Genomic DNA, 16,647 nt, shown 5'->3' on the forward strand with positions numbered 1-16,647 from the left:
GAAACGCCCATTTACGGGTTATCATTACCCCCGACCTTTTCCGCTTCGGTACAGCCCAAATTTGCCGAGACTTGTCTCTGAAAACCCGGGAGAGTCCCAGCATATTCGGGACAGTTGGCAACTATGGACACGTCCTATTCTTTGCCGCAGATTGCCAGTCAATGGTTTTTGTAACATTAAAAATATCGAAGTGCAAATTATGCAACGTAATAAAATATTCCCGCAAATATGGGCGCAAATCGTCGTGAAGGAGCCCGAACAGACACTTTCAGCGGCAAAATAGTCAACTTATTCAAGTAAAGCCACAGATCATTTCCAAAAAAAGGTAAATTTCAAGAGCCAAGAAGGGATTTGGGTCAAAAAGGGGGCATTTGGAAGAGGCGTCAGCGTACTGGAGGGTATGTTCCTTTAATTGGAGGCCAGCCTTGGATGAGCCCAGAAGAGATCCTTTACGTCACCTGACTGATAATAGGAGGTGACCTTGCTTCCCTGACCTTGGTCTACTCAAGTGAAGCGCCCCACAGTCCCGACAGGGAGCGTCCATCTAGCCCCGCCCCCTTCCACTGCCGGGCACGTGACCGCAGGAGCCGCGCTGACAGCTACAGGGGGCTTAGGCAAGAAAAAAAAAAAAAGAGAGGGATGGTTTTCTACTGACAGCCGTCTCAGCCAATCACCGTCGAGCCCGCCGCTTTTTGTCCTTTAGCCAATCAACGGGCAGTAAACAAAGAGGGCGCTAAAGGGCGAAGCGCCTAACCAATGAACGCTTGACAAGCGATGATTAGCACTTGGGTTGGCCAATCAGGGCAGAGATTATGCAACACGGCCTTCCCTCCTGGGGGCGGCCACCCAATTGTCGCGGAGTGGGTGTGCGCTGGGGGGACCCCCGAGTTTGCGGGCGTTTCGGTGGCGCCACCACGGCGGTGTCGGGTCAGCAGCGGCGCTCAGGGGCCCAGACCGGAGGCCGGGAGCAGCCTATAGACTGTAAGATGGAGCTGGAGGCCGTGCTGAAAGAAAGAAGGGGCGCGTCCGCCGGGGATCCCGCCCGGGTGCTGGGCGCTTGGGTGAAGCGTGGATGGCCGGCCGCTGGAGGGCCCGGGGCTGACACCGAGCTGGTCGCTGCTGAGTCGGCGAGCATGGGCCGGAGCCGGGAGCTGAGCTCGGAGGAGAGTGATCTGGAGTACGAGGCGCTGCCGGAAGGCTCCACCGTCACCACGCACATGCTGGCCGGGGCCGTGGCCGGGATCATGGAGCACTGCCTCATGTACCCCGTGGACTGTGTCAAGGTGAGCGCCACATGGTGGGCGAGGGGGATGGGACCCACGTGTCCGCAGGGAGGCGGCCATCACCCCCAACATCCGCTCCTCCCGGGGGTAGTCGTCTCCTAGGCTCTCTGAGTGCAGAGGGGAAAGTTCTGAAACGTTCTCAAGATCTCTATTTGCTTTCAGTGAATGGAAAGCTGGCAATCTGTTACAATGTGTCAGTGCAGGTGAAGTGTAACGAACCCTCAGCTGTGAGATGCCCTGGTCTGTAAGTTTTCAGTAGAGATTGAGCGAAGTATTTGAAGATTCAATTTTACAAAAAAAATTAGCTTAGTCGCAGAACGCTTTTCTTTAAAAGTAGTGAATGCAATAACGGGGAGCGGCGATTGCGCAGCCACGCTCCCCCGTCATCGTACTCCTCAGATGACGCGTCCATACATGATCACGACATCTGATGTACGCACAGTGTCGCACTGGGCTGCCTAGGGCCCACCGGTGGACTTGATTTTCCACCCTAGAGCTGGAAATATTAGACCACTTTCACAGTAGCGGTTTTTACGGATCCATCGCGGATCTCCAAAAAAACCGCTTCCGTTACAATAATACAACCGCGTGCACCCGTCATGAACGGATCCGGTTGTATAATGTCTTCTACAGCCATGAAGGATGCGTCATGAACACCATTGAAAGTCAATGGAGGACGGATCAGTTTTCTATTCTGTCAGAGAAAACGGATCTGTCCCTGTTGACTTACATTGTGTGTCAGGGCGGACCCGTTTGCCTCCGCATCGTCAGGCGGACAGCAAAACGCTGCAGGCAGGGGCTGAGAGCTTACGCCTAGGTCATGTGACTGATGAACGATGATATCACATGGCCTAGGAAAAGCGCAGAGAAGGGCACAGCGCTCACAGGAGCGCCGCTGCCTTCTCAAACAGCTGATCGGCAGGGACCCCCACCGATCAGCTACTGATGACCGATCCACAGGATATAATATCTCAGAAAAAAAAACTTTAAATATACACTGCGAGCTGGATATTTAAAGATGGCGCCCACTCGCAGGCGCTATAGCCGCTCAGTGCTTGCTGTATTAAACAGCAGACCCCGAGGGCTAATGTACGCCAATGACGATAACGTCAGTCGTACGCTTTTAACTCCTCAGGTGCCATGGTCAAATGTGACCGTAACATCTGGGAGCTCAAAAAACCTGGTGGGGATCGGGGGTACCCCGACGGCGCTCGGTCCTTCTGAATGATCCGAGGATGCAGCAGCTAGGTATGTTCCCAAGAAGACCCTGATAGACTCCAATGCTAATGATTTCTTGTTCAAGTTCACTAGGAAAATTATTAAAACAAGTGTAAAAAAAAAAAAAAGTTGAAAGAAAATTGAATAAAAAGTCAACAAACAGTCGCACACACCAACACGGTATCAATAAAAACTAGATTGTCCGGCAAAAAATGAGCCCTAACACAAAAAACAAAAAGGTTTTTGGTGCCAACATGGCGATGCAAAGAAAAACAAGTTTTTTCAGTTTTTTCCCCCAGTATTAAATCTAAGCACATGTGGTATAGATGTAACTGTACTGACCCAGAGAATGAAAGTCAGTTTTACCGCATAGGAAATGCTGTGAAAACAAAACTAGCGGAACTTTTTTTAATTTATTTTTATAATTCTACGCCATTAAAAAAAAAAAATGTTCCCTTAAAAGGGACAGCTGGGTGACAATTGGCATTGCTGCCCATAGAGATTCAGCTTTCCTAAGACCCTGCACTGTAGTCGCGCAGTGATGTCGGACTCGAACCCACTGCGTGCTGTGATGTTGGCAGTGCCCCAGCTTTAAGTGAGAAACCCCTGGAGGGGATTGTTAATGACTAGTCTGAGGGCGACGACTCCAAGGCTGCCACCCTGAATGCCAATGAGCACCTCCATCGTCCCTGTCTGGTTTCTGCTGGCATAGGTGCCCATGTTGGTGTGCAGACTGCTGTTTATGCCATCATTAAAGAGTTAAGTAATGAGCTGCTGCTTTTCATGAGGAACCGGTTTGGCGCCCGCGTGCAAATTAAAAGCAGCAGGTAACCGGATCCTCGCACTAATCCGTACAGATGTGGGAGCGATCCTGGGCGAGCCGCAGTGCAGACAATGAGGGCGATCACAGCGAGCACCTGGCGCCAACCGCGTGAAGTCACGGGGCATAAAACCACGGGTAAATATCAGCCCTTGAGGCGCCCGCTTCTGTCTGGAAAAGCTGGGTGACAACAACCAACATGGCTGCCATCGTAGATGCCGCCAGGGAAATCAGTGCTCTTAAAGGGGTTCACCGTCTTCTGACCATATTGCTGGAGGTGATTAGTCATCGCTGGCCTCTCCTATGGGGTTCCGCGGTCTGTCCCCCACCGACTCTGCCTTGTGCGTGAGCCCATAGGATGCACCATGGCAGCATAGGCCTTCAGAAGTATTTAAAGGGGTTGTCCACTTTCTCAGTACATTTCGGAAATGTCATGCGCTTGTGTAATGGTGTAAAAATCCGCTTCGGGGCTTAGTTTCGGAGGTGATGTAAACAAGCCGTGATGTCCGTAGCTTTCCCAGGAAGACAACTGTCTTCTATTGTGCAGGCGTTCAGCGTCTGCGCAATAGAAGACAGCCGCCATCTTGTAAAGGCTATGGATGCCACGGCTTGTTTACATCACTGCCCATAAACTCCGGGGCATCTCCTAAACAAAGCCCTCTCTGGCCGTTACATAGTAGAAAGTTAGGCTGAACATCAGGCCTTTATGGTGTCCGTTTACCAAAAGCCTATTTGGGGGCCATTCTATAAAATGTCTGCCCTGGACTAGTGGCGTAGGCTAAATATACCATTTGCGTCTAATAATGGGGGGTCCAGAAGTCATTCCTTAAAGGGGAGGGGATCCAGTTTCAGCAAATTAAGGGTTTTTCTTTGTATAATGGAAAAATTCGCAAATTTTCAGTGTACTACAAGATCTCTGCTTGCAGTCATTTTCAGAGAAACCTTTTATGGTTCTTTTATAAATGTCCTGATCACGACCAGGACACGTTTGTACTCGCTGGAAAGAAGCCGTGAAGACTTCTATCGAATGACTGCAAGCAGTGATCTTGAAAGCAGATGCAGAAAGTATACGGGAGAATTGTATTACTTTGTTATGCAAAGAATTTGATTTATTTTCTGAAACTTGCATTATTTTTTTTGCATCTAATAGACAGAAAATATGATCCTTTAATTAAAGGGGTTTTCCAGCATTCCTTTTGGTTTATTTAAAAAAAAATATTTTTTTTTTGTGGTGCAGCGGAATGAAAGTGTGGACGCGGAGAGCTGACAGTGGGCTGTCCACATCTTTTGCGACCCCATTGAAATTAACAGGGGTCCGCGTCTGTTCTGCAAAATTGCGGACTGGATGCAGACACAAACATTTGGTCGTCTGAATGAGCTCTTAAAGGGCTTGTCCGGGTTCAGATCTGAAGGACATGCCTCCATTTTCACCTAAGGCTAGCATCGGAGCATCTCATGCTCCGATGCTCTCCTTTGCCCTCGCGCTAAATCGCTGGAACGGCCAGTAAAACGGCTAGGGCAGTGCTAAAGCCCGCCCATCAGAGCCGGTGACGTCACCAAACACACTGCCGGGCGGAAGCTTCCGCCCGGCAGTGTGTTGTAAAAAAAAAAAAGAGCCCGTGCCCTGCGCGATTTAGCGCAGGGTAAGGGAGCGCATCGGAGAATGAGATGCTAACATCAGGGGGGCTGCCTGGGTGAAAATATGGGTATGTCCGGGTTCAGCTCTGAACCCGGACAACCCCTTTAATGAGAGACTCGTGCTCTTCTGGACCCCACTACTTCAGTCCTGTGTCTTGGCTGAGATCAGCGGTCTGTCAGCAGACCGTGACATGCCGCTTGGGGACCCCTCATCACTGAGACCAGTCATTGGCTGCAGTGGGGTTGTGATAAGCCTGGGAACGGAAGATTGCTGAACGCAGCCATGGCGCAGGAACGGAGCTGTGGGCACTGGGCGAGTATAATTCTTGTTAGGTCAACCACACTAGGGAGATGGCGAAGTCAGAACTGCAGGAACCCTGGAAAACTCTTTTAGACACTAATTTAGGATGGATAAGGGATAACTATTAGATCAGTGGGGGTCCTACCTATGGGACCCCCACCAATCACGAAAACGGTTACCCTGTACCCGTAGGAGCACCCCCTAATGAATGGAGCAGTTGGTCGGTGCAGTTGGTTCATTTCTATGGGAGTTCTGCAAATGGCGGAGCTCTGTACTCTGCTTCCTCTTGAATTTGTATAGAGATGTATGGAGCAGCAGTGCGCATGCTCAACCTGCCGCTCTGTTCATTTCAGGGGCCCCAAGGGGTATAGGGTACCCGGTGTCAAGATTGGTGGGGGTCCCAGCGTTAGCCCCTCCACCGATCTAATAGTAATCCTGTGGGTGGGAGATTTTAACGACTGGAATTCCTCTAAGGATCCATAGATATGTAGCAGAGCCCAATTTGTCTTTGAAATTGATTCATTTATGTACTAATGTGAATCCAAATCTGTGACAGCCCCTTTAGGATATTGCCATCTGTTTATCTGCAGTCCTATGTAAAGTGTGTTACGTTGGCGCACATGACATGGCTCTGCTACATCTACGTAGGGTCTTTAAATGGGTTCTTGATCTTGCTTGTAGTTGCCATCCCTTTCTGATCAGTGGTGGTCTGACCTCTGGGCCCCTCCACGCTCCTGGCTGGGCAGGGCACAAACAGTGAAGCGGGTGCCATGCTAAACTAGCGCTGCATCCCCTTGATGGCGATATTGGTATTCGCAATGCAGACGGTAATCTTCTCCTCTCTTCTAGACCCGCATGCAGAGTCTGCAGCCGGATCCCGCCGCCCGCTACCGCAACGTCATGGAGGCCTTGTCCAAAATCATCCGCACCGAAGGATTCTGGCGGCCGATGCGAGGAATGAATGTGACCGCCACCGGCGCTGGCCCCGCCCACGCCCTCTATTTTGCCTGCTACGAAAAACTGAAAAAGACACTGAGCGATGTTATCCGCCCTGGAGGCAATAGCCATATAGCCAATGGTATTGATGGTTCCTGTCCTGCGTAGTGCGCTAAAATCTGTGTCCCTGCCGCTGGAGACTTTACCCAGGATTGAATTCAGATCCCAAAGCTATAAGACGATGTCCATGTGTTTTGCGTTGACGTAATAGCTTATCTGACCCCCCCTTAGCTGTAGACATTGCCCCTTAATGCCGTAGAGGTGGAACTCCTGTTAATTTTTCATCCTGAGCTTTGTCCAAAGTTCACCGGTTCCCTGCACGGCGTCTAGCGGACAGTGGGTGTTGTAATCACGAGACTGTCATGTTCTAGGAGCCTGCGGCGCGCTAGGAGGGCAGTGACTGGCAGTATTCCCTCGAAGCTCGCAGTAACGTGACGTCGCTGCTGCACAGGATCTGGCGTCATTAATGAAGCGACCCGTCGGAGGGCGCCGGCGCACACACCGCTCCGCATAGCTGCTTTGACTGTTCTGCAGGGCGGTGCTGAGACTTTTGCCACGTGTGTGCGCCAGCCGGGCGTCTGTCACCCTGAGCTCGTGTCCATGCCAGCAGCGGATCTCTGGGAGACGTCAGAGCGGCAGCCTCTTACTCCTTGCTGGATTGCCTCTCTTTTCTGTGTCACATAAGTGTCCCAGGTTTCAGGATTGAAAAAGTTAAAATTAAGTTATTCAGGGAGTGAAAAGGGAAAAGCGAAATCATTGAATTCGGGTATCGGGGGAAGCAGAGCAGAAGATTCACTTTTGTTACCATCATGTCAGTTAACTTTGCTTTCAGGGACGCCCAACCTGCGGCCCTCCAGCTTTACAACTCCCAGCATGCTCGGATAGCCTACAGAAGGGCATGGTGGGAGTTGTAGTTTTACAACAGCTGGGGGGGCCGCAGGTTGAGCATCCCTGACCTATACGGATTGTGAGTGACGACATGTCTTAAAGGGGTGATCTGGGACCTTGATGTTGATGGACTGTCATCCGTATCAGGGGGTCCGATTCCTGGGGCCCCCACCAATCAGCTGTAGGAAGAGGATGCGGTGCTCCCCGTTAGCGCTTAGGCCTCGTGACGTTGCCGTGCATCAGTTGCATGGCCTAGGCGCAGCCACTATCCAGTAAGCTGCAGGCAGAGCGCAGCTCCGGTGAGTGCCGCGGACTCTTCAAACAGCTGATTGGCGGGGGTGTCAGGAGTTGGACCACTACCGTGCTCATATTGGCCATCAGTATTGAAATCTCAGGGGGCCCCTTTTAACCTATTAGGGTATATAGATGTCATACAGGAGCTCCGCTGCTCAGGAGCCATTTGAACAGTTGCCTTTTTAAAGGAATTGTCATGAATAGGCACTAACTATTCATGACAAGCGGCTGCTTGGCTGCTGCGCTATTCAAAGTCTGTGGGCACTGCCAAGCACTGTACTGGGCTATCTTCAGCTTTACCGCAGGACACTTATCATGGGAGGGGCTCCCAGTAGTCAGACCCCTTTCGATCACCTTGTATAGGTGACAAGTTGTCCTTTAATTCAGCTCCCCCTTGTGATCCCCAGGTTCTAATTAAAGGGGTTGTCCCATTAAGACAACCTATCCTCTATGCACAGAATGGGGTATTTATATGCTCATCGGGCGTTTGAATGCTGGGGTCCTGCCGATCGTGAGAACATTGCCCTGTGCGCCCCTATTTTGAGTGGCTGCTGCTTCATTAAACTCTATGGGGCTACCTGAGATAGTAGAGCGCTTGCGCGCGGCTGTCTCCGGCATTCCCAGAGGTGAATGGAACGGGGGGGAGGGACTCCCGTTCTCATGATCAGCGGAGGCCCCAGTAGTCAAACTCCTGCCATGTCCTGTGGAGAGGGGATAAGTTGTCTAAAGGGGTTATCCTGGAAACCATAATGAAGACCTACATCAGTGGGGGTCCGAGTCCCAGCACACCGGCCCTTCTGCTGTTTTAGAAAGCCGTGGCGTTCACTGGAGAGTGATGTGGTCTCCCTGCAGTTTACCGAGCACAGCGCCGTACAGTGCATAGTGGCAGTGCTCAGCCTCATTGACTCTATTGGAGCTGAGCTTCAACTAGGCCACGTGACCGATGTATGGTGACATCACATGGCCTAGGAAGAGGCCACGGAGCTCACAGAACACTTGGCCTAACGGCTGATTGGTGTGGGTGTTGGGGCCCCTGCAGATCTGATATTGATGACCAGTGATGGTCAGTTCGCAGTGTTCGCCAGAGAACACATGCGGGCTGCCATCTTGACTCACAAGTCTGGCGATGCACAGGTAAGCCCTTGCCTGTGCCGCGAGCCGGTCTTAAATCAAATGCGGTCTCCGGGAGCAAGCAGTTCCAAGAACAGTCGCCGGAGGCCTTCATCGGAACTGCCTGCTCCCGGTGACTGCATTTGGTTTCAGACCGGCACAGGTAAGGGCTTACCTGTGCATCGCCAGACTTGAGTCAAGATGGCAGCCCGCATGTGTTCGCAGGCGAACATTGTGAACTGACCATCACTGTTGATGACCTATCCTGAGGGATAGGTCATCAATGTCTTTCCCTGGATAACCCTTTTAAAGGGTTTTATACCAATCAACAGGATATTTTATAATTATTGACTTTCTAGAACCGCCCTCTTAGCAGCAGATTGGTGTGTGCACGGAGTGCCTTCTGGGAGATATAGTGAAAATCTCCCAGCATGCAGCCTTGCAGACCGCTGTGTATAGATGTTACAGTTGCTATACTGGTACCTGATTCCAGCAGAGCTTTGGATGTGAGCGGAGAAGAGGACATGACGCAACTCACAATCAGTCCGAAATAAGTAAAGCAAAGTTGACTAGATTGTATCTGGGGGTAAAGTATTGAGTGATGGTCGAAGGTGAATCTGTGCGCTGACTGGATAGCAGCTATGCCTCTCACCCCCCCCCCCCCAAAAAAAAAAAAATCGGACAAATTAAATGTGCAAGCAGATCCCGTAATACACCATTACAAACCTTGCATTAATAAGAGCTGGAAAGGCTATTAACCCCTTCATGAGACAGTAAAGAGCCCATGTGGCAGGGTGTGGGGGTTGGAAATGAGAGAACTCGGGTTGGGCTACTTTCACACTAGAGTTTTAGTTTTCCGGTATTAAAATCCGTCACGGGCTCAAAATACCGGAGGAAAAAAAAGCGCACTTCAGTTTTGTCCCCATTTATTGTCAATGGGGACTGAACTGAACATAATGCAATGCTCCAAAATGCATTCCGTTGCGCTCCCATACCGGAGAGCAAACCGCGGCATGTTGTGGTTTGCTTTCCGTCCTGGGATGCGGAGCAAGACGGATCCGGCATGACCCCCAATGCAAGTCGATGGGGACGGATCAGTTTTCTCTTCCACAATAGAATCCGTCCCCTATTGACTTTCAATGGAGTTTATGACTGATCCGTCTTGGCAATGTTAAAGATCAGGCTTGCTCAACCTGCTGCCCTCTAGCTGTTGCAAAACTACAACTCCCAGCATGCCCAAACAGCCTGCAGCAGGGCATTGTGGGAGTTGTAGTTTTGCAACAGCTGGAGGCCGCAGGTTGAGCATGCCTGTTAAAGATAATACAACTGGATCTGTTTATAACGGATGCAGACGGTTGTATTATCATTAACGGAAGCGTTTTTTGCTGAGCCCTGCCGGATCCAGTAAAAACACAAGTGTGAAAGTAGCCTAAACCCTCCAGCGGTATTTTTACTTTGCATTCACCATACATTTAATGGCAGCCACCATGGGCACAGTGCTGGAGCAGACCTCTACCCCCCCACCATAGAATGGCACTTGTACCTTGGAAAGTTGAAAGGTCACCTTCATGTCTGTAATGTGAAAGTCATACAGCCTGTGGGGGTCACCAGCTCTATGACCTTGCAAATATATTGCACCCCCCCCCCCCCCCCCCAATATTACACAGGAGGTGCCCATGGCGGCCATGCATAGATGTCTATCAGCCGGAAGGGGAGGCCATACTCGCCGCCTCGGCTGCTGCGCTGCAGGGGTTGGTTCAAATTTCGTATTGCGCAGATAACATTTACTGCAGTTTCACGCCAGTAATTCCTAGATGAGTTAACCCTTTGCTGTGACACTGCACTCCCTCACTTGATGCAGTTTTTGTCTTTCAGGGACCGCCGGATGTGTAGCGACACTGTTACATGATGCAGCTATGAATCCGGCAGAAGGTGAGGAGCCCTGACGCTGGGCTTAAGTTATGTAAAGAGATGTTATTTCAGGGGGGCTGCACTCACTGTCCGGTATTGAACCCCCATGCTGTTCTATGCCACTGCAGGAGCGTCGGTTATATTCCACAATGTACCCACTTCCTGGGGGTTAAATCTTGCAGACTTGTGTGTGTACTTGCAGTGGGAAGGGGATCTTAAGAAATTTACAACTGTGGAAAAAAACACGGAGGTTAAGCCTTCGGTGCAATGAGGGTGTTACTATTGCTTTGCCACCGCCTGGCCCTGTCAATCAAAGCAGCAAAGGAGAGGCTGGCCACAGAAAGGAGCAGAGATTGGGTGCAACAAGAGCAACGGTGATGTCCTCATTGCACCAAAGGACTGCTTTGCATATTAAGAAAGTGTCAAAACTTGGGAACAGAGCCTCCGATCAACCAAAGAAAAAAGGGCGTTTTAATCAGGTGAACCACAGCTATTTGGCTATGGAAACAGTTTGATAGGTCGCTGGTGACAGATTCCCTTTAAAGGCTGTGGACACCTATTTGGGGCATTTTTATATTATTGTATACTGAGATATACAGTACAGACCAAAAGTTTGGACACACCTTCTCATTCAAAGAGTTTTCTTTATTTTCATGACTATGAAAATTGTAGATTCACACTGAAGGCATCAAAACTATGAATTGACACATGTGGAATTATATACATAACAAAAAAGTGTGAAACAACTGAAATTATGTCATATTCTAGGTTCTTCAAAGTAGCTACCTTTTTGCTTTGATTACTGCTTTGCACACTCTTGGCATTCTCTTGATGAGCTTCAAGAGGTAGTCACCTGAAATGGTCTTCCAACAGTCTTGAAGGAGTTCCCAGAGATGCTTAGCACTTGTTGGCCCTTTTGCCTTCACTCTGCGGTCCAGCTCACCCCAAACCATCTCCAGTGACTGTGGAGGACAGGTCATCTGGCGCAGCACCCCATCACTCTCCTTCATGGTCAAATAGCCCTTACACAGCCTGGAGGTGTGTTTGGGGTCATTGTCCTGTTGTAAAAATAAATGATGGTCCAACTAAACTGCAAACCGGATGGAATAGCATGCCGCTGCAAGATGCTGTGGTAGCCATGCTGGTTCAGTATGCCTTCAATTTTGAATAAATCCCCAACAGTGTCACCAGCAAAGCACCCCACACCATCACACCTCCTCCTCCATGCTTCACGGTGGGAACCAGGCATGTAGAGTCCATCCGTTCACCTTTTCTGCGTCGCACAAAGACACGGTGGTTGGAACCAAAGATCTCAAATTTGGACTCATCAGACCAAAGCACAGATTTCCACTGGTCTAATGTCCATTCCTTGTGTTCTTTAGCCCAAACAAGTCTCTTCTGCTTGTTGCCTGTCCTTAGCAGTGGTTTCCTAGCAGATATTCTACCATGAAGGCCTGATTCACACAGTCTCCTCTTAACAGTTGTTCTAGAGATGTGTCTGCTGCTAGAACTCTGTGTGGCATTGACCTGGTCTCTAATCTGAGCTGCTGTTAACCTGCGATTTCTGAGGCTGGTGACTCAGATGAACTTATCCTCCGCAGCAGAGGTGACTCTTGGTCTTCCTTTCCTGGGGCGGTCCGCATGTGAGCCAGTTTCTTTGTAGCGCTTGATGGTTTTTGTGACTGCACTTGGGGACACTTTCAAAGTTTTCCCAATTTTTCGGACTGACTGACCTTCATTTCTTAAAGTAATGATGGCCACTCGTTTTTCTTTACTTAGCTGCTTTTTTCTTGCCATAATACAAATTCTAACAGTCTATTCAGTAGGACTATCAGCTGTGTATCCACCTGACTTCTCCACAACGCAACTGATGGTCCCAACCCCATTTATAAGGCAAGAAATCCCACTTATTAAACCTGACAGGGCACACCTGTGAAGTGAAAACCATTTCAGGTGACTACCTCTTGAAGCTCATCAAGAGAATGCCAAGAGTGTGCAAAGCAGTAATCAAAGCAAAAGGTGGCTACTTTGAAGAACCTAGAATATGACATATTTTCAGTTGTTTCACACTTTTTTGTTATGTATATAATTCCACATGTGTTAATTCATAGTTTTGATGCCTTCAGTGTGAATCTACAATTTTCATAGTCGTGAAAATAAAGAAAACTCTTTGAATGAGAAGGTGTGTCCAAACTTTTGGTCTGTACTGTATATCTACTTACCTTGGGCTAAAAATCAGTTTCCCTTCATCTGCAACCTGCACCTTCTCCTTTTCTGATGCCTGTATCTGTAGCCCTTATCTCTTGTTCCCTGACAGGTCATAAACACATTTTCTTACCAGTTTGATCATAATTCATCATAAATGAGTGTTTGAGTTGTTAGAGAAGTAAAGATCAGAGCATCTCCCGACCGATTCACTCAGAAGAAGCGACTGTGTGCAGATGCGGCGAAACTGAAGGCTGCAGAGGGAATACTCCTGACATTTGAGTTTTTAGAAAACTTTTGATATGTTATAGAGACATTTCAAAAGTTTTGACCTGACTGCTGAGAATGGGGAGAGAGAAGCCCTCGCATACCGTGCTCTCTCCCTGCAAGTTGTCAGTTTTTCATGGCCATTTTTCAACTATTTGTGCGTCCATTTTCCCAGGTTAAACTGTCGTCACACACAGAGGTAATTGACGGGGGCTACTATTAACTTGATGCATGTGGTTTCATCATTTAAGGCCTTGTTCACACTTCAGTTATTTCCATCAGTTATTGTGAATCAAAACCAGGTGGGGGTCAGAAACACAGAACGGTTGCAGATCTTTTCATTATACCTTATATCTGTGTAGCCTCCACTCCTGGTTTTGGCTTACAAAAACTGATCAAATAACTGACGTGTGAACAAGACCTTAGACTTTCATGTGCCTCACATTATTAGTAAGTGACCCCATCAAGGACATCCTCACATAATGGACAATCGATACTTTGCCCAGCAACATAAGGTTAATGTGGGTATTTTTTTGTGGTATCGAGTATCGAATCAAAATTCTGGTAACGTGACAACTCAAGTATAGACATGTAGGTATGTCTTCCCACATCCTGCCCATTGTATCTCCTGAAGTACTCTGTGCTGCTCTTGGACGATTTTCCTTACAGTAAGGCTACATTCAGACTGACCGTGTGCAGTCCGCAAAGTGCTACCGGATACTGGCCATGTGCATTCTTTTTTTATATCAAGATAGTTTTTATTGAAAAAGTAAACCACATTGTGGCCATGTGCATTCCGCATTTTGCGAAACGACCAGCCCTATGATAGAAATGCCTATTCTTGTCTGCGATTGCGGACAAGAATAGGACATGCTCTATCTTTTTTGTGGGTCCACGGAATAGAACTACGGATGCAGACAGCACACTGTGTGCTGTCGGCATCTTTTGCAGCCCCGTTGAAATGAATGGATCCACACCCGTTCCGTAAAAATTGTGGAACGGCGGTCGCCTGAATGAGCCCTACAAGTCTCAGCCCTCCCACTTTGTCGTCATATCGCTCTACTTTCGCACACAGTCCCATGCTGGAAGTTGTATTTTCACCACAGCTGATATGTTTGCTTTAATTTCTTTAATTAAAAAAGTTTGCTTTTAAAAAATCCATTAACATTTATTTTTATTTTTTTCCTCTCTTCTTACTCTTTTCCACTTGGGGACCCATCTGGACATGGCCTTCATTCTGCCCTTGGATTTACTGTTCCATTCTCACAAGTGATCAAGCAGAGGATGCAGATGTACAATTCACCGTACCGGCGAGTCACTGACTGCATGAGGGCGGTGTGGCGGAACGAGGGCGCTGGTGCCTTTTACAGAAGCTACACAACCCAACTGACTATGAACATCCCGTTCCAGGCCATACACTTCATGACATATGAGTTCCTTCAAGAGACGCTAAATCCTCAAAGACAATACAACCTGACCTCCCACATGGTCTCAGGGGCCTGCGCGGGAGCGGTGGCCGCCGCCGCCACCACACCATTGGACGTTTGTAAGACCTTACTGAACACGCAGGAATCCCTGGCCTTGAATTCCCAGAACATAAGCGGACACATCACAGGCATGGCTAATGCCTTCAGGACGGTTTACCAAATAGGCGGCGTGACTGCCTACTTCCGGGGTGTTCAGGCCAGGGTCATCTATCAGATGCCCTCCACGGCCATCGCGTGGTCCGTGTACGAGTTCTTTAAGTACATCATCACCAAGCGCCAAGAAGAACGGAGGGCGAGCCACTGAAGCGCACTACCAAAGCACACGATTCAGAGAAGCTCCAGGCACGGTTTCTGAGCGGTTCTCAGCCTTTTAATGTTTTATCGTACCTGTTCTTAGCATGAGCAGAGGCCTCGGACCTCCACCCAGTACAACACGCAGAACGAACCAGTCGAATGTGGTGTTCTTTAATGGGTTCCAGCGATTAATCTCCCCCCTGAATGTCACCGCCAAGCACTACCATACCACCATGCGCCATTTGAATCCCGTAACGTTTAGATCCGGAGCGAAACGCATTTCGGGCCCTGCCACCAGGCTGCAAATAACCCTTTTATTGGACTTGGACTGGAGCTTGCACCATCATCTCTGAGCTGGACCGTGTGCATATACCTTTAATCGTGTCTGTTACAGCAGTAACTCAACAAGGGGCACATGGAAAGCTTCATTTTCCGGATTCCTTATCGAAATGCACTCTTTAAAGTTTACCATAGTTTCCAATTGCAGTGTCCTTACCAAAGTCTCGGCCCGAGACAGAACCGAGTCAGCGAGGCCGTTGTCATAACGCACACATTGAAGCACTTACTCCACTTCGGTGGCTAGAGACTTTTTTTTTTTTTTTTTCTTTTTTTTATCTAAGAGTTGGGAGATTGTCAGTCTGTTAATTTTTTTGGCCAATTCACCTCCTTGAACTATTTTTGTAAGATGTCATTTTAAATTCCAGAATTAACACGACGGACGCCCCCCACATGCTGCTGTACCGCGCAACACGACAGTAGGGTGTCTCACAGTAGCGCATGCATCGGGCCTTGTTCCAGCAGGCTTGTCATAGGGCACCCAGTGTAGAATTGCAGGAAGGGGGGTGACGACCATTAGCGCGCATCTGCTCCCCGGAAGAGACGCCTTGTTTTGCTTACAGCAAATGCACTTATCTGTCTTCTTAGACTCCTTAGTCGCGGCGCAGACATTTGACTCCCCACCACACCCGTCATTTGAATGTGAGATGCCATCTGCTGTAGACGTGTCCACGTCATCTTGGGTACAATCTCCTCCAGTGCTTTATTTTGAAGCTGTTACTTTTTTTTTTTTTTTTTTTTGTAGCTGGTGGATAAAAATGTCTTTATTCCGGTTTCTGTTCCACAAATCGATTACCGCCTCACTTTTTCTCTTCTGGTATGTAACCGCATTAGGGGCTGCGTACGGATGTGTACTCTTGGATTCTGGGTCTGCTGCTCTTATGATTTAATCTAAAACTGTACTCTGATACTCTTGGTCCAAATGCACATTAAAAACTGAGACCCTGAATAACAATTTGGGTAGTGTTCGAATTTATTTTTTTAATGTGTTTTTTATTTTATTTTTACCCCAAAATGTCTTGAGAAATACTTACTAGGTAAATAGTTGCTCCATTTCATATTTCTTTACAGCAGGGATCAGCAGCTGTGGTGAAACTATGACTCTCAACATGCACACTTGCTTGGCTGTTTTCGAAACATCCATAGAAGTCAATGGAGCATGCCATTACACATAAGGGTGTCTTCACACATGAAAATACACGGCATAAAGACTTCCCCATGTTATCCTATGGCGGCTGAAAAAAAACATTACTCTCTGCTAGGGTTGGGCGATATCAAAAATATTCCCACAGTAACGATATTAAGAAATTTATATATATATATCTCTATATAGTGATAAATGCCCATTTAGAAGAAGAAAAAAAACACTTGGCCACAAGGAGACGTTATACTGTGTGGGGGCAGCCACAGGGAGACGTTATACTGTGTGGGGGCAGCCACAGGGAGACGTTATACTGTGTGGGGCACTGGGGCAGCCACGAGTAGACGTTATACTGTATGGGGGCAGCCACAAGTAGATGTTATACTGTATGGGGGCAGCCACAAGGACGATATACTGTGGGGCACTGGGGCAGCCACAGGGAGACGTTATACGTTATG

General features: G+C 48.5%; 1 protein-coding gene across 1 annotated transcript; it reads left to right on the plus strand.

Annotated features, from left to right (window-relative positions):
• The first annotated feature begins 855 nt into the window (after positions 1-855).
• SLC25A28 (solute carrier family 25 member 28) lies at positions 856-16,003 on the plus strand. The gene is made up of 4 exons (XM_044300127.1): positions 856-1,283; positions 6,110-6,338; positions 10,424-10,480; positions 14,202-16,003. The coding sequence occupies exons 1-4, from the start codon at positions 987-989 to the stop codon at positions 14,720-14,722; spliced, it is 1,104 nt and encodes a 367-aa protein (XP_044156062.1). The 5' UTR covers positions 856-986; the 3' UTR covers positions 14,723-16,003.
• Positions 16,004-16,647: the final 644 nt, after the last annotated feature.

This window comes from Bufo gargarizans, chromosome 6, assembly GCF_014858855.1.
Source record: "Bufo gargarizans isolate SCDJY-AF-19 chromosome 6, ASM1485885v1, whole genome shotgun sequence".
NCBI lineage: Eukaryota > Metazoa > Chordata > Amphibia > Anura > Bufonidae > Bufo > Bufo gargarizans.